The sequence below is a fragment of the Lissotriton vulgaris genome, unplaced genomic scaffold (assembly GCF_964263255.1).
Source record: "Lissotriton vulgaris unplaced genomic scaffold, aLisVul1.2 SCAFFOLD_2343, whole genome shotgun sequence".
NCBI classification, from domain to species: domain Eukaryota; kingdom Metazoa; phylum Chordata; class Amphibia; order Caudata; family Salamandridae; genus Lissotriton; species Lissotriton vulgaris.
Genome location: NW_028252330.1, coordinates 370,464 through 393,799, shown reverse-complemented (window position 1 = coordinate 393,799; position 23,336 = coordinate 370,464). Strand labels below are relative to the sequence as shown.

Genomic DNA, 23,336 nt, shown 5'->3' with positions numbered 1-23,336 from the left:
CCACCTCCTCGCCGTCGTCATATATGGCTAGGACCAGCTGCGTATCATCCGCATAGGTGGTAAGGCTCATCCGGTAGGTATTAATGACCTTAGCTAAGTCCGCCACATAAATATTAAAAAGGGTCGGACTCAGGGATGAGCCCTGTGGCACACCACATGGGAGAGCCAGGTCCATTGATCGAAAAGGCCCAAGGTTACTGCTTGGGTTCTTCCTGACAAGAAGGAAGCGAGCAAAGCTCTGGCCACGGCCTGGATACCCAGCTCTTCGACACGGTCAATTAATATAGAGTGATTGACCGTGTCGAAGGCCGCCGATAGATCCAGCATAATCAGAACCGCCGTGCCACCCTGATCTTTAATGGCCCTGATATCATCAGCTGCCTTGATGAGCGCAGTTTCGGTTCCATGCAGTTTCCGAAAACCAAACTGCGACTCATCCAGCAAGTCGTTTTGATCAATATATTCCGAAAGCTGGGCATTCATGACCTTTTCCACCACTTTTGCTACAAAGGGTAAACTTGCAATAGGCCTATAGTTTTTTAGTAACTCTTTATCCTGGCCTGGTTTCTTCAATAGTGGTTTTAATAGTGTAGTCTTCAGTCTATCTGGAAAAACACCTGAGGTGAACATGGTGTTACAAATTTGTTTTACAACGCACCGATCAGGTCCATCACTGGAGGAAGGATCTTGGGCGGACAAGAGTCAAGAGCAGAGCCTGATTTAATTGATTTAATAAAATCTATTATTTGATCCTCTGTAGCTTCTTTAAATTGGGTGAGTAAACATGTGCTTTGTTTATCAATTATCGTAGGTAACGAATTGCCAGGTGAGTTAATCGTGGAAAACTTGGCATAAATATCGTTTACTTTGGAATAGAAAAAATTTGCTAAGGCGTCACAAAAATTCTGCGAGGGGGGGGGGGGGTCAGGTCAGGTTGATTTCCAGTTAATGACTTCACTACCTCATACAGTTGTCTGCTAGAATTTTTAGCGCCATTAATTTGTTCCTCATAAAAGGTTTTTTTGGCCTCCAAGATCATTTTCTTGTATAATGCCAATGTTTGTTTATATAGTTTTCTAGATTCACTATCATAGTTTTCACGCCATTTCCTCTCAACACTCCTACAGATCTGTTTCTGTTTTCTCAAAGCTTCCGAATACCAAGGAGCTGACGGCGTCCTCCGGTTTTTGGATATAGTTTTTAGTGGCACAGATGTTTCTACTGCCAAAGTTAACCATTCTGAGAATTGCTGCACGGCTACATTGGAATCCTCAGAGATGGCTGGCCAAGTATCGGCTAGCGCTGTTCTCAACATCTTAGTGTCCACGTCCTTCCAAACTCTAAATGGTTCTGATGGTAGGGTGCTTCGATTAACTATGTTGGAAGATGAAGGAATAAAGATGAGCATATCATTTGCCAGTCTCCTTGAATCAATGAACTGAATGATATAAGAACCATATATTTAGACTTTGAAAAAATAGTACCTAGTTGGATATTTACAATAGAATTTTGCCCTTAAACGTTTTTATGGTGCTCCTCTTTTGTTGTATGTACTTGTTGATTTGCAAGGGGTCTGTATGCAGTAGGACAGCAGGGGTTTGAGCACCACAATTGATAACCTTTGAAACTGTTGACAGGTGCGGTGGATTATAGCCACCATTACCTCTTTACTTTTTTGTTTGCTTCAAACGTTTACCTGCTGTCTGAAAGCTAGGGGCGCCTCAAAAGTCTGCTTGTCCCATTTGGTGTCATGCAGTAAGGTGACGAAGTATGGCAGTGTTCTCATATCGGAGCACTGATAATACTGTCTCTGATTATGACCGTGCTCCTATTGTGGGAAGATTTGGATTCTATCAAGGCAATGTTTAGACCACATTTCGGATGATGCTGGACTCTGAACGTAGCAGGGTTCTAGTAATTTTAGATCTTGTTTACAGGCACAGTTTATAAATTGGCTGTGTTTAGGCCAGCTTTTTGGTCACAGGTGGCCTTTGAATATACCAACACTTTTATTAATTCTGAAACTCTCAGATCACTGCAACGCAATTCGAGTAATTACTAGTGGTTGAGATTAAATCAAGCATTCAACACATCACCTTTTTGCTTTCTTCAGAGGTCCGAAAAGTGCAACAATTTATATTTAAAATTGTTCCAGTTGTACCATTGCACTATTACATTACTGTCCTTAGAAGTATCTTGTTAATTGCTCTAGAAAATGTATATTTAAGCATTTAATTTTTCAAAATGCCAATGTAAGAAAGACATTGTATCTTTAATGCAGTGCTCAGGTTACTAAACAAATGAGAACAGAATTTGTGGTAAATTAGACCACCTAGTCAGTCCTGCTTAATTGCACACTGAGGTTAGATGATCAATTGATCTCACTGTGCCTCTGCTCCCTTTGTTGTTTTTGTGAGATATGTCAACCGGTCCATCAGTGACTGGTTTACATTTTTCAACTAGATGAGCTCTTGAAATGTTATGGGCCCAATTTCCAAAAAGATTCTGCATATCAGTTTCGCATACACCTGCAAAGGTTGGTTTTGTACTCCTAAAACTATATATTTGCATCAAGATTTTCATTTGAGGAAATCTGTTCTGAAGGGCTTGGAGTAGAAATGTAGTTGTAGTTCCTGTGCTTGCGTTCTTGTTTGTGCCCACCCAAGCTTACATCTTAAAGGGTATTATCCAAATCCTTTTCAGCACAGTGAATCCTTGGAAAAGCTAAAATTTACTCTTGACAAGGGCAGGACTAAAACATTTTCTCGTATGGGAAGACCCTGCCTTCCCATAAAAAGGGGGGCGTGACTATATGGGCGATGGGCGTCTTTGGAGAAAATATTTTACTCCTCAAAAAATCGTTTTAATAAGTGAATTTGCCCTTGCACTGCAGATTTTCTCGTGAGAAAATGTGTACTTTTGCACCGATACATTTTTGTGGAAGTGAGGGGTGTACTTTTTGTGCTTTCTTTTAAGAATGGGACTATGGTATTGCCTTAACTGGATTCAACTGATTCTCCTCCTTCTCGTAGTTGGTCCTCCTTCACCTCAGTACCACCATTTTACCCAGATCTGTGAAGAACTGAGTGAGGTGGCTGAATGATGGCTGGTTTATCAGGTTTCGCCTGGCGTCCACTGCGCAGCAGTGTTCGCGCAGGCGATATCTTTTGTTTAGCAGTATGGGGCTTTCTCCCGCCTCTCTTCCATTGGCTAGCTCCGTAAATGGAGGCTAGCCATTGGAAGAGATCTGTCCGTAATTGCCTGAGCAGATTCGTGGGCGTTCCGCAGACTTTTTCTCTCTCCGCCCCTTTTACGACGTCATGCGGCGGGGGCGGATGTTTTTTTTTTTCTCTCTCTCCAAGGTTTGTTTTGTCATTCCTTCGAAGATGGCGGTCCCTGGGACTGGTCCGGACTGCACTCCTGTGCCTGGCTCGCCCGGTGTTCCTGGGGGCACAGCCCGCGGCTCGCCCTCTGCGGCCTCCCAGCCACTGACGTGTCCCCGCTGGCGCGGAGACTGAACCTGGTTCCCGTTCCAAAGTCTGCAGCTCTTGAAGGTAGATTTTACTGAAGCGTAGTGACATTTTACATTCCTAGTTGCCCCCTCCCCCAGCTCCGGGAATGTAGACGAGACGGGAGAATCGTGAATCAAATCTGACGGGTGGTGCTGCAGCTACGAGGGAGGGCGGGGCTGGCTGCAGACCCCGCCACTTCTCTGACGTGAGCGAGGTGTATCTTGTTTTTAGCTGTCGCTCGTCCTCATGCCCGGTGCGGATCAGCCATCGTCGTTCGTTGACGGAGGTCAGTTGTGTCGAGAGAGGGGCAGGCAGCTGGAGCAGCGGGGGAGCTCTGCGTCAAGGATTGGCTGAACCTGATCAGCGGACAGCAGAGGACTGTGATCGGCTTGCGATAAAGAGCATGGCACGATCGGCTGGCCTTCCCGCATGCCGGAGTGAACACGCTGAGGTATAGTATGGTGATCAGCTGTTTAGTACGATCGGCACACAGATCAGGTGTGTGCACTGCAGCGAAGGGATGTCACTCCCTGGACCGATCGGGAGTTTGTCTTTAGCTATGTCTGGCCGTCCCGCAATTTTTGGATTAATGCACGTTGCAGCAGAGGGGGGCATGAGCTGAGGTACAGTGGTGTGGGTCCTCGGGGAGGTGATCGGCTGTTTTTGGGGGCGATCGTACCAAGTCGAGCTGCAGCTGAGTGGCGTATCCCTCCTTTGGGTAATCAGTTGTTTTTTGTGTCTGCTACGGCTGACTGTCCCGGAGTTTGGCTTTGCACGCGATTACGGCAGCGATTCATTTGCAGTTTGCGGCCCAGGGTAATCTCGACCATATAGATTTCATGTCCCTGGCGGCAGGGTGGGTGAGGCAGACAATACATTTTCCCTGTGATAGTTTGTATTCCTCTGGACTGCTTTCTTCGGTATTTCGCTGGACCCGGCTTTCTACTTGTCCTAACTTAGAATCCTCTGAGAAGGACTGCCTAGAGCCTGCACAACCTTTACATCGCATTGGAACAGTTTTACTCTGTAGCAGAAGTTTTTGCTGTTTCTTGTCCCTCATCGTGAGTGACTCTTGATGAAGCTACCTGAAAAAGATGGGAGGGCACACAGGTCTATAGGAGGCCTCTGGCTGAGTTGAAGATTGGGAAGGATGAAGTTTTAAATAGGGATCCATTTACTTACTACACCGCTTGCGTTTTAGCATGTCTTCATGGAGTGCTTCAGCCACGATGAGTCGCGCGTCTGCCTAACTTTTAATGCTTATGTGAGTTCGATTGTAGAATTATTTGCAGATGATATTTTGGTTTTGAGCCTTTTTGTGGAGCTCTGCATGTCTGTTGATTGATTTCTTCGGAGAGTCAGTCACTGTTAAATAGGTGTAGAGCGCCTGCAAAGGTGCGATTCAGCGTGGGCAGTGCACATCTAGAAGGAAGGCTCCTCTGATTCACACGAGGACGCTCCTCTCCTCTGCCACTTCCCCTGACTTTTTAACCAGTTTTGATTCCATAATCTGTGGTGGTGATGTTTTTTTAGAGTGTTTCCTATGGTGGGACAGCTGACTGTGCCCAGTTTCACAAGAGGCGGTCCTCTTCTCTGCAACTTCCCCAGACTCTTTGTTCAGTTTTATTTCCATAATCTGTAATGGGGATGTGTTTCAGAATGTTTCCTCTAGTGGGACAGCTGACCGTGCCTGGAGCACCGCCGGTTGGTATAGGCACTGCTTGTTGGTACCAGGTGTATAGGGCAGAGACACAGAGGTAACCTAGGCACAGACAGTTGGAAATACATTAAGCTCTGCCCCCATTCTATCACTCGTCGATTATAGGTATGCACACAAAACAACCGTAATTTATTAATTCCTATTTGTAGAGCACAGACATAGCATCTCTAAGTGTTTCAAGGTACCAGGGCCAGCAAGGAGATTGGGTGGGTTGATGCCTGGAGTCACATGGTGCAGGGGAGCTAACTTAACGCCCACCTTATTGGCCGCTGGAAATATAGATGAGGATGGTTGCCGTTTGGGAATCCACCAATGGTTTGTTCAGAATAGCCAAACACTGGAAACATGGCTGTGCTTGCTTCCCTGCCCCCTGGCTGTGCTTGCTTCCCTGCCCCCTGGCTGTGCTTGCTACCCTGCCCCCTGGCTGTGCTTGCTACCCTGCCCCCTGGCTGTGCTTGCTACCCTGCCCCCTGGCTGTGCTTGCTACCCTGCCCCCTGGCTGTGCTTGCTACCCTGCCCCCTGGCTGTGCTTGCTACCCTGCCCCCTGGCTGTGCTTGCTACCCTGCCCCCTGGCTGTGCTTGCTACCCTGCCCCCTGACTGTGCTTGCTTCCCTGGCTGTGCTTGCTTCCCTGCCCCCTGGCTGTGCTTGCTTCCCTGCCCTCTGGCTGTGCTTGCTTCCCTGCCCTCTGGCTGTGCTTGCTTCTCTGCCCTCTGGCTGTGCTTGCTTCTCTGCCCTCTGGCTGTGCTTGCTTCTCTGCCCTCTGGCTGTGCTTGCTTCCCTGCCCCCTGGCTGTGCTTGCTTCCCTGCCCCCTGGCTGTGCTTGCTTCCCTGCCCCCTGGCTGTGCTTGCTTCCCTGGCCCCTGGCTGTGCTTGCTTCACTGCCCCCTGAGTGTGTGTGGCTCTGGGTGGGTGTGTGTGGCTCTGGGTGGGTGTGTGTGGCTCTGGGTGGGTGTGTGTGGCTCTGGGTGGGTGTGTGTGGCTCTGGGTGGGTGTGTGTGGCTCTGGGTGGGTGTGTGTGGCGCTGGGTGGGTGTGTGTGGCGCTGGGTGGGTGTGTGTGGCTCTGGGTGGGTGTGTGTGGCTCTGGGTGGGTGTGTGTGGCTCTGGGTGGGTGTGTGTGGCTCTGGGTGGGTGTGTGTGGCTCTGGGTGGGTGTGTGTGGCTCTGGGTGGGTGTGTGTGGCTCTGGGTGGGTGTGTGTGGCTCTGGGTGGGTGTGTGTGTGGCTCTGGAAGGGTGAGTGTGTGGTTCTGGGTGTGGGTGTGTGTGGTTCTGGGTGTGGGTGTGTGTGGCTCTGGGTGTGGGTGTGTGTGGCTCTGGGTGTGGGTGTGTGTGGCTCTGGGTGTGGGTGTGTGTGGCTCTGGGTGTGGGTGTGTGTGGCTCTGGGTGTGGGTGTGTGTGTGGCTCTGGGTGTGGGTGTGTGTGTGGCTCTGGGTGTGTGTGTGTGTGTGGCTCTGGGTGTGTGTGTGTGTGGCTCTGGATGTGTGTGTGTGTGTGGCTCTGGATGTGTGTGTGTGTGGCTCTGGATGTGTGTGTGTGTGTGGCTCTGGGTGTGTGTGTGTGTGGCTCTGGGTGTGTGTGTGTGGCTCTGGGTGTGTGTGTGTGTGGCTCTGGGTGTGTGTGTGTGTGTGGCTCTGGGTGTGTGTGTGTGTGTGTGGCTCTGGGGGTGTGTGTGTGTGTGTGTGTGTGGCTCTGGGTGTGTGTGTGTGGCTCTGGGTGTGTGTGTGTGTGTGTGGCTCTGGGTGTGTGTGTGTGTGTGTGGCTCTGGGTGTGTGTGTGTGTGTGTGGCTCTGGGTGTGTGTGTGTGTGTGTGGCTCTGGGTGTGTGTGTGTGTGTGGCTCTGGGTGTGTGTGTGTGTGTGTGGCTCTGGGTGTGTGTGTGTGTGTGTGGCTCTGGGTGTGTGTGTGGCTCTGGGTGTGTGTGGCTCTTATTTATTTATTTCTGGTATTTATAGAGCGCGACACTCATCCCAAGGGATATCACGGCGCTAAAAAGGAAAAGGGGACTGCTGAGATTATGCGGGGGGAGTTAGTATTTAGGGAAAAGGTGGGTTTTGAGTTTTTGCCGGAATTGAAGGAGGTTTGTAGTGTGTCTAAGATCCATAGATAATTCATTCCATCGTTTGGCCGCCAGGTGTGAAAAGGCTCGTCCGCCTGTCCTCGTTTTGTAGATGCGCTTGGGTTTTGCTAGGGCTGAGTTATTGGATCTTAGGTTCCTGTTTGGAATATAAAACTCGATTTTCCCTTGCAGGATTGTAGGGCCTGTTTTGTGGAGGGCTTTGTGCGCGTGACAAAGTAGTTTGAAGGTGGCTCGCTGACGCATTGGCAGCCAGTGGAGTTTTTTCAGGCATGCTGATGCCGAATCTCGTTTGCCTTTGTTGCATACCAGTTTGGCTGCCTGGTTTTGAAGGACCTGTAAGCGGGAGAACAGTTGCTCGTTCATCCCTTCGAATAGGGCATTGCCATAATCCAGGCGGCTGACCAGGATGGCATGGGTAATTGTACGTCGACAGTCCAGTGGGATCCAAGAGAAGATTTTGGCTAGGAGTTTCAAAATTGCAAATCCTTTACCCCAGAGTATGCGTACGTCGTCTTTCATGGACAGTGCGTCGTCCATCATGATGCCAAGGTTTCTGGCGTACTGTTTCGGGGTGGGGGCTGTTCCCAGTGACGGTGGCCACCACGTATCATTCCATGATAGTTTGTCTCCTCCAAACAGTAATATTTCAGATTTTCCGGCATTAAGTTTAAGGCCGTGGTTGCGCATCCAATCTGCCATTTCGGAGAGGCAGCTGTGTAGGTTTTTTTTTGGTTGTTTCCGATCTTTCCGATCTTTCGTCCATGGTCACCATCAGCTGTGTATCGTCGGCATATGAACATATGCCGATGTCCCACTTTCTTCCAATGTCAGCCAGAGATGAAACGTAGACATTAAAGAGAGTGGGACTTAGAGAGGCCCCTTGTGGGACTCCACAGCCAATGGGACGGGGTTTTGAATGGAATTGGCCCATGTGCACTGCTTGGGTGCGGTTGCTCAGGAATGATTTGATCCATTGTAACGCTGTGGCTTGTACTCCTTTGCTCTGGAGGATGTTTAATAGGCATTCGTGCGACACCGTGTCGAACGCTGCCGACAGGTCTAGCAGTATCAGAGCCACAGATCCCCCTTGATCAGTGATGCATCTGACACTGTCCGACACTGCCAGCAGCGTAGCCTCGGTGCTGTTTTTAGATCTGAAGCCGGTTTGGGTGGGGTCCAGAAGAGAGTTATCTTCCAAATATTTGGACAGTTGTAAGTTGACCATTTCTCCAGTGCCTTGGAGAGGTAAGGGAGCTGTGAGATCGGCCTGTAGTTCTCTGGGTTGAGGATGTCGGATCCGGCTTTCTTCAGGAGGGGGGTTACAGATGCGTGTTTCCAGGAGTCTGGAAAGGACGCGGAGGCGAGGGACTGATTGAAAAGTTTGGTAATGAGGGGGCAGAGTGTCGGTGCAATTTCTGAGAACACAAAGTGCGGGCAGGGGTCTGCAGGAGAGCCGGATTTGATTGCTTTAAGAACTGCTAACACCTCCTCTTCGGAGAGTGGTTGGAAGTTGGTTAGACGTGGGGAGTTGCCTACGTCTAGATGGACGTTGTCTATGTCTGATGTCGGTGTATATACATCAGAGTTGTCGTAAGGGGTGGTGGGATGGGAGGGGGTAAAGGTAGAGTAAATTTTATTAATTTTTTCGGAAAAGAAAGTGCTAATCCGTTCGCATGCTTCTGTTGAGGGGGTGAGGGTTTGCGAAGTGCTGGATGGATTGCTAAGCTCTTTCACGATTTTGAACAACTCTTTTGCGGAGTTGTGGTTTTCGTGAATTCGTTGCGTGAAAAATGCTTTTTTTGCTTCTCGAATGGCAAGGATGTATTGTCTCCTTTTGGTGGTATAGTTGGCTCTGGTTTCAGAGTCTTTGGTTTGTCTCCATTGGTGTTCTGTTTTTTGACATTCCCTTTTAAGGCTCTTGAGGGTGGGGGTGTACCATTTTTCGTTGATGGATGTTTTTTTCCTGACTTCTCGCAAGGGTGCTGTTTTGTCCAACGTTTGGCGGATTCCGGTTTCTAGTCGAATGACGTTGTTACAAATAGATGAATTGTCAGGTAAGGAGATATCTATTTCGCGAAAGTGATTTTGGAAATTGGAGTCGTTAATTAGTCTCCAGGCTTTATTGGAGGTGAGGGGGGTGGATCTGGTCTTTACGGGTTTGCCGGAAAGTTTAAACGAGAATGAAAGCATAAAGTGATCGGACCATGACGGGGGAAGGATTTCCTTGAAGATGGTCGACTCGATGTTAGTAAAAAGGAGATCCAGGGTGTGCCCTGCTATGTGCGTAGGGCCATCGACCAGCTGCTTGAGTTGCAGGATTTCCATGTCGTACTTGAGCTGTGTCGATCCAGGGGCATTGGTAATTTCGTAATGGACATTAAAGTCCCCAATGACCATGTAGTTTTTGTGTTTTAAGCACAAAGGGAGTAGTTGGTTCAGAAGTTTGGCGCTGACGCTGGTTTGTTGTCCTGGTGGATTGTAGATAACTGCGCCTGCTAGTATGACAAAATTCTCTGCGAGAATTTTAAATGATAGTAGCTCATGTTCGGGATATGCATTAATTGTGTCCGTGAGACATGTTAGGTGGTCCCTGAAAATCACAGCGACTCCACCTCCTTTTTTCTTGCTTTGTCTATTTTGTGTGATTATTTTGTAATCAGGGGGGAGGGCGTTGGCTAGGTCTGGAGCACTGGCGTCGGATAGCCACGTTTCGGTGATAAAAACCAAATCTGGAGTCTTAGAGGTTAAAATGTCCCATATATCTAATGCATGCTTAGGTAGGGATCTGGCGTTGAAGTATAGGCATTTTAGTTCCTGCTGGAAGCTGATAGGGATTGTGTGAAGATCTGTTGGGAGTTGACCCAGGCTAGTCCATTGACATGAGCGGCATGAGATAGGTCCGTAGGATAGGCCTGGGCCGGTTTGAATGCAGTTGGTCGTTGTGGTGGGTTTGTTCAGAGCTAGTAATTCGCTGCGATTGTAGCGAATGGTATCCGCCCTGGATGGGCTGGAGTCTGTAGGGGGTATGGCCCCTGGTCCCGGTCGGTCGCGGACGGGCGCAGACGGGCTTGCCTTAGGCGCGCCTTCGGTGCGCATTCGTCGCGCCCGCTGCGCTCGCCCGCTGCGCGACCGAGGGTTACACATAGTTTATACTGCTCTGGAGTTTTGTGAGAAGGGGGCGTGGCCTGAAAAGGCCTCCGTTCGTGGCGGGAGGGCGCGAGGGGGAGAACGCGTGTGACGCGTCAGCGCTGGCTCCGCTGAGTGCACAGCAGTTCAGTCCGGTGAGTAAGTTTTTGCAACACAAGTATTCTGTGACAACAATGTTAAAAAAGGCAAGTTATTCAGTGACACAAGTTTTAAAAGCAAATAGTCTTTCTCCCGGCTTCCGCCTCAGGAGTCGACCCTAGTCTTTGCTTGTGGTTCACAACACGGCGCTTTTATATGCGCGAGTGTGTTTGTGGGCGTGGCCTGAAAAGGGGCGTGGCCTCCGTTCGTGGCGGGAGGGCGCGAGGGGGAGAACGCGTGTGACGCGTCAGCGCTGGCTCCGCTGAGTGCACAGCAGTTCAGTCCGGTGAGTAAGTAGGGTGTGTGTGTGTGGCTCTGGGTGTGTGTGTGTGGCTCTGGGTGTGTGTGTGTGTGTGTGTGTGTGTGGCTCTGGGGGTGTGTGTGTGTCTGGCTCTGGGTGTGGCTCTGGGTGTGTATGTGTGTGTGGCTCTGGGTGTGTGTGTGTGTGTGTGGCTCTGGGTGTGTGTGTGTGTGTGGCTCTGGGTGTGTGTGTGTGGCTCTGGGTGTGTGTGTGTGTGGCTCTGGGTGTGTGTGTGTGGGTGTGGCTCTGGGTGTGTGTGGGTGTGGGTGTGGGTGTGTGTGTGTGGCTCTGGGTGTGTGTGTGTGTGTGTGTGGCTCTGGGTGTGTGTGTGTGTGTGTGTGGCTCTGGGTGTGTATGTGTGTGTGGCTCTGGGTGTGTATGTGTGTGTGGCTCTGGGTGTGTATGTGTGTGTGGCTCTGGGTGTGTGGGGGTGTGTATGTGTGTGTGGCTCTGGGTGTGTGGGGGTGTGTGTGTGTGTGTGTGTGTGTGGCTCTGTGTGTGTGTGTGTGTGTGGCTCTGGGTGTGTGTGTGTGTGTGTGTGGCTCTGGGTGTGTGTGTGTGTGTGGCTCTGTGTGTGTGTGTGTGTGTGGCTCTGGGTGTGTGTGTGTGTGTGGCTCTGGGTGTGTGTGTGTGTGGCTCTGGGTGTGTGTGTGTGTGGCTCTGGGTGTGTGTGTGTGGCTCTGGGTGTGTGTGTGTGTGGCTCTGGGTGTGTGTGTGTGGCTCTGGGTGTGTGTGTGTGTGGCTCTGGGTGTGTGTGTGTGTGGCTCTGGGTGTGTGTGTGTGTGGCTCTGGGTGTGTGTGTGTGTGGCTCTGGGTGTGTGTGTGTGTGGCTCTGGGTGTGTGTGTGTGTGTGGCTCTGGGTGTGTGTGTGTGTGGCTCTGGGTGTGTGTGGCTCTGGGTGTGTGTGTGGCTCTGGGTGTGTGTGTGTGTGTGTGGCTCTGGGTGTGTGTGTGTGTGTGGCTCTGGGTGTGTGTGTGTGTGTGTGGCTCTGTGTGTGTGTGTGGCTCTGGGTGTGTGTGTGTGTGTGTGTGGCTCTGGGTGTGTGTGTGTGTGTGTGGCTCTGGGTGTGTGTGTGTGTGTGTGTGTGGGTGTGTGTGTGTGTGTGGCTCTGTGTGTGTGTGTGTGTGTGTGTGTGTGTGGCTCTGTGTGTGTGTGTGTGTGTGTGTGTGTGTGTGTGGCTCTGGGTGTGTGTGTGTGTGTGTGTGGCTCTGGGTGTGTGTGTGTGTGTGTGTGGCTCTGGGTGTGTGTGTGTGTGTGGCTCTGGGTGTGTGTGTGTGTGTGGCTCTGGGTGTGTGTGTGTGTGGCTCTGGGTGGGTGTGTGTGTGTGTGTGGCTCTGGGTGTGTGTGTGTGTGTGTGTGGCTCTGGGTCTGTGTGTGTGTGTGTGTGGCTCTGGGTCTGTGTGTGTGTGTGTGGCTCTGGGTCTGTGTGTGTGTGTGTGTGGCTCTGGGTCTGTGTGTGTGTGTGGCTCTGGGTCTGTGTGTGTGTGTGTGGCTCTGGGTCTGTGTGTGTGTGTGTGGCTCTGGGTCTGTGTGTGTGTGTGGCTCTGGGTCTGTGTGTGTGTGTGGCTCTGGGTCTGTGTGTGTGTGTGGCTCTGGGTCTGTGTGTGTGTGTGGCTCTGGGTCTGTGTGTGTGTGTGGCTCTGGGTCTGTGTGTGTGTGTGTGTGGCTTTGGGTGGGTGTGTGTGTGTGTGTGGCTTTGGGTGGGTGTGTGTGGCTCTGGGTCTGTGTGTGTGTGTGGCTCTGGGTCTGTGTGTGTGTGTGGCTCTGGGTCTGTGTGTGTGTGTGGCTCTGGGTCTGTGTGTGTGTGTGGCTCTGGGTCTGTGTGTGTGTGGCTTTGGGTGGGTGTGTGTGTGTGTGTGGCTTTGGGTGGGTGTGTGTGGCTCTGGGTCTGTGTGTGTGTGTGTGTGTGTGGCTCTGGGTCTGTGTGTGTGTGTGTGTGTGTGGCTCTGGGTCTGTGTGTGTGTGTGGCTGGGTCTGTGTGTGTGTGTCTGGCTGTGTGTGTGTGTGTGGCTGGCTGTGTGTGTGTGTGTGGCTGTGTGTGTGTGTGTGTGGGGCTCTGGGGGTGTGTGTGTGTGTGGTAGTAATTGCTGTCTTCTGAGCTCGTCCGTAGGGTACAATAGGTCTCACATTTGCGAGAGATTAAGCTAATGGGAATGTAAATGACAATGCCATTTATTTACCTGTTTTCAAAACCAACACATAAATACAAATTTTGTCATTTACAATGCCAATAGCTCTAACTTTTCCAAAGGCGAAACCATTGCATTGTAAATGCTTGTCTAGTATTGGGAGTCTCAGCTTGACAACGAGGAATGATTCAAGCATGTGAATCTATGAAAGGTACAAATCCTGGATAACCATTGTTACAGGTAACTTTCTTTCTTGACCAACATTTCTAGTGCCTCACCTGTTTCTCCCTAGACCTGAGAGAGGTCTAGGGAGACACTCTGCATACACCTTCTACCACTAACAGAATCTGGTTATTCACTGCACTGCCATCACAAATGTGGGTAACCAACACTGTTAGCCCAAGTTGTAATGTCACTTACACAAGTGCTTGCTTCCCCTTTGTTCTGTTACTTCGCCTGGTCTTTAGAAACCAGAGTGCGGCAGTGGAATAGTGATTGGTGGTCTCACCCTCCCTCTCCTGCCTCTGTACTGTGCCTACTCCCAACTGCTTTCCTCCCTCTGTCACCATAGAAGAGATCAAATGAAGCTGTGCTCTCATAGAGACTGTCAACACAATCCTTGTTCTCAGCTTTAGGGTGAAAGGAGGTGCATTTGCGCAGAGGGCGGTGCTAGTGAGTGGCTGGAGGCAAGATTTTTAACTTTATAAAGTTATACATTGCCACCCAATTAAGTCTGTGACAATGCATATATTTAGGGGTGTGAGGATCATATACTACACAAATTTATAAATGGGCAAAATGTAAATTATGGGGATGTTTTTAACATCCTGGTTGTGTTTTGTGCACGTTTTCCATTTGATGTCACTGCAAGCCTCTTGGTGAAAAGCATCTTGGAATTTAGTTATCAAGATGGAGTTCTGACTCTCGCTGTTTTGTAAAACTCTTGGAAGAGCTTCTTTCTCCTTACTTTTGAATGTGACTACAAAAAGTGAAAACACAAAGCAAACACAAGGAGTGGAAAAACAGTCTCACACACTCCATCTCGGTCTCATTGCTTACCTGTACAGTAGATGATAATAAAAAAATAAACCACCTTCGGGACACAAAGGGAAGAAAAATAATCAGCCAAAATGTGAAGGGTGCTGATTTGTAAGTCTCTGATGCACCTGTTCCCAGTGGGAAGAAAGGAGTGTGGTCACTGACCACTTCAAAAAAATAAATCAATGTGTTTATTCGAGGCATTGAACAACACAATAGTCATAAAAACCCATGTAGCATGCACATAATAAACACAAAAAGAAAGCAACAGGGGTACAAGGCAATGATGACTGCACTTAACTAAAATATTGGTCTTAGGTGTTCAAAAGGTCTGGGTACCAGAAACCTGAAGCCACATACCCCTAGACTTCCAAGGGCAGAACCCCAAATTTTACAATAAACCACAATGGTTCACCACTCCCCACAGCAAACAATAATAATCAAGTTAAAATTTGAAGAATCCGTTCAGTAGAGCTTAAAACATTTCCTTTATTCTTTTCTTCATACAAAAAACGTAGCCAACTCGTTTCGTCCAGAGGACTTCTTCAGGGCAAAAAGTGATGAATCTATGCCTGTAGTAGGTTTTGACGAAAAATAGGTATGTTCACGGAATTTGCTGTCCAAAGTAAAAGAACAGGGATAGCCACCTTGCTATATTGTTAGTAGTCAATCCTTCGTGTATTTAGCTTCTTTTATTAACAAGGCTAAATTCTTTAAATGGTGCCAAGTTTTGCATCCAATCCCTGTGGCTTGTAGAATCCCTTGTAAGTCACAATATCACCTCCACCACGTTCCCAGTTTCAAACTGTCGATTAGCACCACAGTGTGCCAGGCAAACCTGGTACTCACAGATAATGGAAAGGCTCTCCTCACAAATTCGGCATAAGAAAAGACTTACTCTCCATGCAAAACTGGGAGGTACTACACCCAGAGCCAGAGAGCCTCTGCCTAGCAGCGTGGCTCCTGAAGACAGAGTTTGCGCACCTGAGGTTACCTGAGAGCACTGAGGCGACCAGAGGAACATTCCCAGGGTAATGCCCTATGGATAAGCTGCTCCAAAACATTTGCCTACGCTTTTCTCCTGATACCACTGACACACAAGGTACTCAGCAAGTGCAGAACCAGCAACATGACACTGATCCTTGTGGCACCACAGTGGGCAAGGCAGACCTGGTACTCACAAATAATGGAAATGGAACAGGGAACACCCCACAAGTCTGGGAAACGAAAAGACTACTCTCCATGCAAAATGGAAAAGTATTACACCCAGAGCCAGAGAGCCTTAACCTAGCTGCATGGCTCCTGAAGACATAGAATTCGCACACCTGTGGAGAAGTGTGGCTCAGGGGTTAGAGGCGGCAGACCCGGAAGCTGAGATCGGCCCTGGACCAGGGTTCAATTCCCCGCCCCGACGGGGGTTGGGCTCAATAATTCCACGGACTTGATAATTCTTGCTCCGGTGCCTACTCGACTCACGGGTTCACACTCTGTGACTTTGGGCAATAGCTTGCTTAATCTCCACAACGGCCCCTCGCGGCGGGATGCCTGGCTTTCACCTTGTGGATACCCTGCCGGGGTATCTCACAGGGGAATACCAGGACGGGTTCCCTAAGCAAGCGCATAGATGCCTGCGATGTGGGCGATTTGCGCTATATAAATACATGTACATTTACATTTACACCTAAGGCTACCGGAGAGCACTCTGTGGGTGCTACAAGAGGCAAGGAGACCTACCACACGAAGGTGTTATGTGGCAAAATGGAAGAGGTTCACACAATTCTTGCAGCAAGAAAAAGCTGGACAAGAAAATGTCAAGGGAATCAACGATGCTAAAATATCTGACACACCAGCTGAAAGCAAAACTAAGTTCATCCTCGCTAAGAGTACACCTAGCAGCGATAGTAGCCTACACAAGTGGAGAGACGGGAAAGAGCTTCTTTACATCACAAGTAGTGAAAAGATTCCTGGAAGGGGCTAAAAGGATATCACCACCCAAAAGAATGCCTCCACTGGCATGGCACCTTAATTTAGTCCTAACAGAGCTTAGGAAGTCACCTTTCGAACCCATTCATAAGCCATCACTACAAATGCTCACAATGAAGACCGCCTTTCTAGTAGCAATCACCTCGCTACGCAAGGTAAGCGAACTGCCAGCGCTGACACTGCAAGAACCCTACATTCAAATACACAATGATAGGGTGGAAATGAGAACATACCCACACTTTATGCCAAAAGTTGGTGTCTAGGTTTCACATGAACCAGACAATACAAATACAAAGCTTCTTTCAGAAACCATCCACCAGCGCAGAGAGGGCACTGCACACTCTGGACGCTAGAAGCGCAGTAATGCATTACAAGGAAAGAACTAAAGAGCACAGGAAAACAAAGCAGTTCTTTGTGTCCTTCGCAACAGTTTCCTGGGTAGGCCAGTAACGAAGGGAACCGTTGCACGATGGATCGCACAAACTATACAATTCTGCCACAAACAGGCAGGCAAAGAACTAGCAGAGGGGGTACGAGCCCACTCTACCCGTAAGAAGGGAGAAACAATAGCCTTCCTGGCTAACACACCCATTCATGACATATGCATGGCAGCTACAAGGGCTTCAGTGCACACGTTCACTAAATGAACAAGGAAGCACAAGTAGGACAGAAGGTGCTTCAACATATATTCAACAACCAACGCTTATCTTCCACCCAGCCGCCACAAACATAACAAACCGCTAGAAAGTCCATGCACAGCATAGTGAATCCAGAAAGATTCACACTGCAAAACGAATAGTTACCAAGAAGGACGTGACACTAAGACCAATTCTCGACCTCAGGCCCCTCAATCATTACATACATTCAGATCATTTTCATATGATCACTTTACAACAAGTTCTCCCACTGCTGCAACAAGGCGATTTCCTTACAACACTAAACCTAAAGGACCCCTACTTCCACATTCCTATACATCCTGCTCACAGAAAGTATCTAAGGTTTGTACTGGAAGAACAACATTATCAGTTCAAACTCCTTTGATTCGGAGTGACAACGGCTCCACGAGTATTCCACGAGTATTCACAAAGTGGCTAGAAGTAGTAGCAGCACCTCTCATGAGACAATAAATACACCTTATCTAGGCGATTGGCTCATAAAAGCCAAGTCATTCAATCAGTGTATCCAACACACACATCAGACAATTCAAACATTGCACGACTTAGGGTTCGCAATCAACTACACCAAGTCGCACCTCCAACCCTCTCACATACATCAGTATCTAGGGGCTAAAATAAATATGTCTACGGCTCTAGCGTATCCCAGTCAAGCAAGGAAACCGAGCATTCAAGCCTTGGTCACAATCTTTCAACAACAACAATCTCTGCAAGCCAGAGTGTTTATGAGACTAATAGGCATGATGGCATCTTGCATCTTCATAGTACCATATGCAAGACTGCAAATGCGTCCGTTACAGGAATGTCTAGCACAGCAATGGAACGAGGCTCAAGGGCAACTAACAGACCTGGTGTTGGTAGACAGCCGCACACATCGCTCTCTGCAGTGGTAAAATACCAAAAACTTGACAAAGGGGCGGCCGTTCCTCGAGCCTGTTCCACAACTAGTGCTCACAGCAGACTCATCCCTCACAGGATGGGGAGCTCATCTCCTACATCATACAACTCAAGGTCAATGCAACAGTCAACAAAAATTGTTCCATATCAACCATGTAGAACTGCTAGCAATTTTTTTAGCACTCAAAACATTCCAAGTACAAGTACAGAACAAAGCTGTCTTAATCCGGATGGACAACATGACAGCCATGTATTACATACAAAAACAGGGGGGAGGGACACACTCTCTTCAACTGTCCCAACTCGCACAGAGCATTTGAAGATGGGCCATTCCACAAAACATATATCTGTTGGCAGAGCACCTTCCAGGAGTTCACAATCAGAAAGCAGATCTGTTGAGTCGGCAGACACAACACATTCACGAATGGGAACTACATCCGCAGGTTCTTCAACCATTCTTTCGCGAGTTTGGTCATCCAGACATAGATCTGTTCACCACACACGAAAACGCAAAATGCCCAACCTTCGCCACCAGTTTTCCACACCCGCTGTCCAAGGGTAATGCGATATGGATGAACTGGTCAGGCAGATTTGCTTATGCTTTTCCGCCCATACCACTAATACCATTAGTAGTACGCAAGCTCAGAAAACAGTCTCTCAAATTAATCCTGGTAGTTTCCACATGGGCACGCCAACCGTGGTTCACCACACTGCTAGAACTCTCTAGTTCCACACCAAAAGCTACGTCTAACTCCATCCCTGCTCACACAGAACCATGGAGAAATTCAACATCCAGACCCAAATCAACTGAATTTGGCAATCTGGCTCCTGAAGTCTTAGAGTTTGGTTATCTTACTTTACCACCAGACTGTATGAACATCATTTAAGAAGCCAGGAGACCTACTACCAGACCTTGGTATGCTGCTAAATGGAAGATATTTGCCATTTACTGCAATAATAATCAAATTGATCCCCTGGATGCTGCTATCCAAAATATCATTTGCTATCTTCTATATTTACAAAGGTGTAACTTGGCATATTCATCCATACGCCTGCACCTTGCAGAAATAGCAGGCATATTTACAGAACAGACAACATCTGTCTCTTTTTAGAGTACCTGCAATTAAGGCATTTACGGAAGGATTAAAAAGAAGCATTCCACCCAGGTTACCACCTTCTCCAGCGTGGAACCTCAACGTGGTTCTTACAAGGTTCATGGGACCCCCATTTGAACATTTACACAAATGTGAACTGCAATTACTCACATGGAAAACAGCTTTCCTTATTGCTATTATCTCTCTTAGAAGAGTAAGTGAGATACAGGCTTTCAAAATACAAGAACCTTTTTTACAACTACATCGTAACAAAGTGGTTCTAAGAACTAATCCTAAATTCCTTCAAAAAGTCATTACTCCTTTTTATTTAAACCAATCTATAGAGTTACCAGTGTTTTTTAAAAATCCTGACTCTGGCAGAAATAGCTCTACACACTCTGGATGTTAAGAGCTCTTCTCTACTATATAGATAGGACTAAATGTTTTCGAAAAACAAAACAATTATTTGTATCTTTCTCTCCTCATCATAAAGGCAACCCCATCTCTAAGGGTGGAATTGCAAGGTGGATTGTAAAATGTATACAAGTATGCTATCAAAAACCAAAACGTACAACAGTTCCTCCTAGAGCGCACTCCACACGCAAACTAGGAGCCTCCATGGCTTTCTTAGAGAACATCCCCTTAGAAGACATATGCAAGGCAACAACATGGTCTACAACACACACCTTCACTAAACACTACTGTGTTGATGTGCAAGCCAAGCAGCAAGCTGCAGTAGGCAGATTTGTTCTTAAAGCTGTTTTTCAAACAACTGATACAGGTGACCACTGCTGCACAATCAATGCATATTGTAGTATCTGAAGCTCATATGCCTCGAACGGAAAATGCTACTTACCAGTATGCATCTGTTCTTGGCATGTAGAGCTGCAGATCCCTACACACCCTCCCGCCTCCCCGGGACTTTTATCTGTTCCAGTTTTTATCTTACTTAGATGCACACGCATGAACATCCTTTTTTCTTTACTTCTACTAACTCCATCTTTTCCCTTCATGGCGAAAAACAATCTAAGGTTGGAGCCGATGCCCATGCGCACTATCGTCCAAAAGAGGAGTCTCCTATCTTGTGACTAGAAAGACTTCTTCCAAGACGACAACATGCAATCATCAGAGCCCAATACCATGTGGCGATCTAATGCATAGTGTAGTGATCTGCAGCTCTACATGCCAAGAACAGATGCATACTGGTAAGTATCATTTTCCTTCCCAGTAATATGACTGCCGAAAACGCAAGAATACTGGCAGAACTCTTCAATAAAGTTATGTTCCACTCATTCTTTACCTTTTTTGGTCTTAATAATTCTGTTTATACATTAATTATCTTGCTTCGAATGATTACTCGTATCTTTTTCAACGGCTAAGAGAAGGCACTTTACTTACTAGTATGCGATTTAGTTAGAAGCTGCTATTAGTCTTAAACTTTTCTATTTACAAAACCTCTAAAAAACCATTTACTTTTTGTAATTGTTTTGTAATTGTGTTTATATAGCGCATACTACATGTTAACTTTTCAAGTCTGATGTGCTGTTTTGTTTGTCATGGTACTGCTGTGCTCACACACAGGATGGTCAGATTGATTTTCCTACAAATAGTTGTAAAGATATTTTTGAACAAGAGCTTTGGATAAAAGCACTTTAAAAATTCCGATAAAAATAATGAACCAGGCATGTCCTTTCAAAGTGAAAATGTTTTAGATCATTCCTTCTGTTATAAGTTTGATTCTGATTGAATTTCGTATGATTTCAGTAATCCCGAATTTCGTATGATTCAAGTAATTCCAGATTCTGCTGATTTATGATTTAATTTACAAATCATATATTTATTCCTATGTTGGATTTATGCAGGGAAGGTCAGTGTTGAAAGCTGCCATTGACTGGTAATTAGTCTAAGTGCCTTCAAGTTTAATTTTTTTTTATTTTGCTAGTGGTTTCATGCACATTGACCCAGAGCAAAAGGGCAGCGCGTCTGACCTTTCATGAATCAATTCTCATTTTGTAAGCCTTTCTTCAATTATTGTTTTAGGGCATGAGCTCAAACATTCTTTACTTGTTGTTTGATTGGAGTAACAGCAGCTCACACCCGACTCCCCACCTCACCCTTTGCAGTCCTGTTCCTCCTCTTCCTAACAAGTTGCAAGCTTGAATGTAGTGGTGAAGGAAAATTCTTATTTTAATCTAGTTGGTACTCCTGGTCATTTGTGTTGCTTCCTTGGAGCAAAAGCTGTGCTTTAACTGTGCACAATGGAAAGACAGTAAACTTGTTTAGAATGGTTAGTGTAAAAAAATGTGTTTTTTTTTTAGGGGTGGGTTACTACCCACCTCAAGGAATAATCACAACCCTTCTCGGGGGAACCCTCAAAGGCACAAAATTAAACTGTTCCAATATGCTGGGACACAAAACAGACCTGCTGAACTTAGGACAATGTGTCCAGAATTTATGCTGTACGAAAACAGTAGCAAAGTAAAAATGCAAAAAATAAACATCCCAAACCATTTTCGAAAACCAGCGTAAAATGTAATAAAATAAGGGGAAACTGAGAGATGAATTAAGTTTTTAAGTAGAGATAGTGCCACAAACTATAAAGCAGCAATGATAGTCAATGATCATAGTAGACTGGGTTTGATACTGACTGTGATGGAGAGCTTGTCAGATACTCCAAGTTCATCCTGGTAAAATATTTTGTTTTGGGACTTAGTCTTTTAATTCCCATTCCATCACAGGAGTACCTTTCTAAACCTTTCCTCGGTAGAGGAACTTAAAGACTCGCAAGGTGTAAGGCAGAATCCAAGAGGAGGGTTCCAATCCAGGTCAGTTGTTGTTGGTCAGAGGGTACTTCAGCAAAAAGTCCTTTTGTAGCCAACTAGGTCAGCCAGCTGACCTATGGAGTCCACTTCTTTGTCCTGGGTGCGAGAGTCTGTGGGTCCAGTTCTTCAGGGCGGGAAACGGACTGAACAACGATTTTTCAACGACGAGTGTCCTTAACAACGACTCATAAACAACGACCTGGAAGTGAACCACAACCTCCTCTATAACTACTTTAGTAAACGAGTGGCCGTATCAAGACTCCGACCTTTAAACACGAAAAAATTAATTAACTTATAGATCAATGAATGAATACTATTTTTAATAAACTGTATTGAACGGAGACACTGGTTTAATGTACCTTGCGAGGCCAGTAGATGGCAGTCTAGGATTGTTTTCAACTGTTTTTATGCTGACTTTTTTTTTAAATCGCTTTAAATACTGTATTTTTGATTTTAATTTTCGGTTTATATACTGGAATATACATTCTCATTTTAGGAACCGAGCACCCGGTACTTCCTATTTCTATATCTGATACTAGCAGGTTCTTTTTCATCTCCAGAATCGCCCTTTTTGCGGGTTTCCTTAATTTCTTTTCGTCCATTCTTTTCTCTTTTCTGCCATTATTTCTGCAGCTCTAGGAATGCCTCCGTTGGGAGTATTTTCATGTTCGAAGAAACCATCCTAAAACAGCTTGGCCAAGTTCACAAAGTGAAAATATATTTTCCGTAATAAAACGTCAACACCAGCAACATTTTTTTTTAATTCAAGTGTGAGATTAACGGTTAGTAGTATGTGTAGAAAATGTAATTAAAAACGTCTACGTGCAATTATTAGTATTGTTAAAAAACACTAACAGTGGCATAATCAAAGCTATTAGGTTTTTAATTCAAAAAGTATAAAAGTATTTTTTACTGAAAGCGACCGTTCAAAAAGGACATACTAAACAATAACAAGATTCTTGCTTCTAAATTCGGTTTTTATGTCATTAGAATTTTTTTACGTCGTTAAGTAAGTCGTGGTTCAAAAAATAGTTGTTAGGATTTGGTCGTTGTTTAGCCTTTGTGGTTTAGGCACTCGTGATTTCAGAGGTAGTTGTTTAATCATACAACCCTTCAGGGATCCTCATGTCATAGGCACCAAGTTCATTTCTCTTCTGATCTTACGCAGGTCTAGAAAGTTTTCTGTAGTAGGTGCCTGGAGATTCCACATTTATGCCTGGAACAGGTTAGTGAGTGGGCTGACTCCTTCACCTCCCTATCGATCGGGGTGAAAGTCCCCAGGCCAACCATACCCACATTTTCAGTTCCGTTTTGCATTACTGCAAACAGGACCAAAATGCAGTAAGTCGGGGCATTTTCAAGATGGCGAAAGTCTTCGGCCACACTAACCTTTGGCTCTGGGAATGTTTGGGGAGTGTACTGTGGTAATCCTACAGTCCTCCCACATCCGATATTAAAATCCAGTCTAGAGCAGGTACTGTACCCGCAACAAACCCGGAGACAGGAGTCTGGTAGGACAGAAGCAAGTTACTTCCACAACCAAATAGTGGATACCCTAGAATTGTCTTGACATCCTGATCTTTCTTTTCAACTGTGCCTCAGGTGTTGTGTAAGCCCAGCATACTTGTCAAGTAGGATTTGACATTGTAGTGTCAAAGATGGTCATAGCGCCCTACCCTTTATGTTCTGTGGAGTTCAATGGAGTAATCTCTGCCCGTTCAGAACAGCCTATTGTGTGCTTTTGGGAGGCATTGCACACCTATTTAAAGCTAATCACTGGCTGGTAGAAGCTGGAAAGCCAGTA

General features: G+C 46.8%; 1 protein-coding gene across 1 annotated transcript in view; it reads left to right on the top strand.

The window, feature by feature from the left end:
- The first annotated feature begins 784 nt into the window (after positions 1-784).
- Positions 785-23,336, top strand: part of LOC147662588 (nipped-B-like protein) — a 309,633-nt gene continuing 287,081 nt past the window's right edge. The window contains exon 1 of the mRNA XM_086951061.1: positions 785-807. Within this exon, the coding sequence (XP_086807187.1) occupies positions 785-807 (23 nt within the window). The remainder of the gene's footprint in view (positions 808-23,336) is intronic.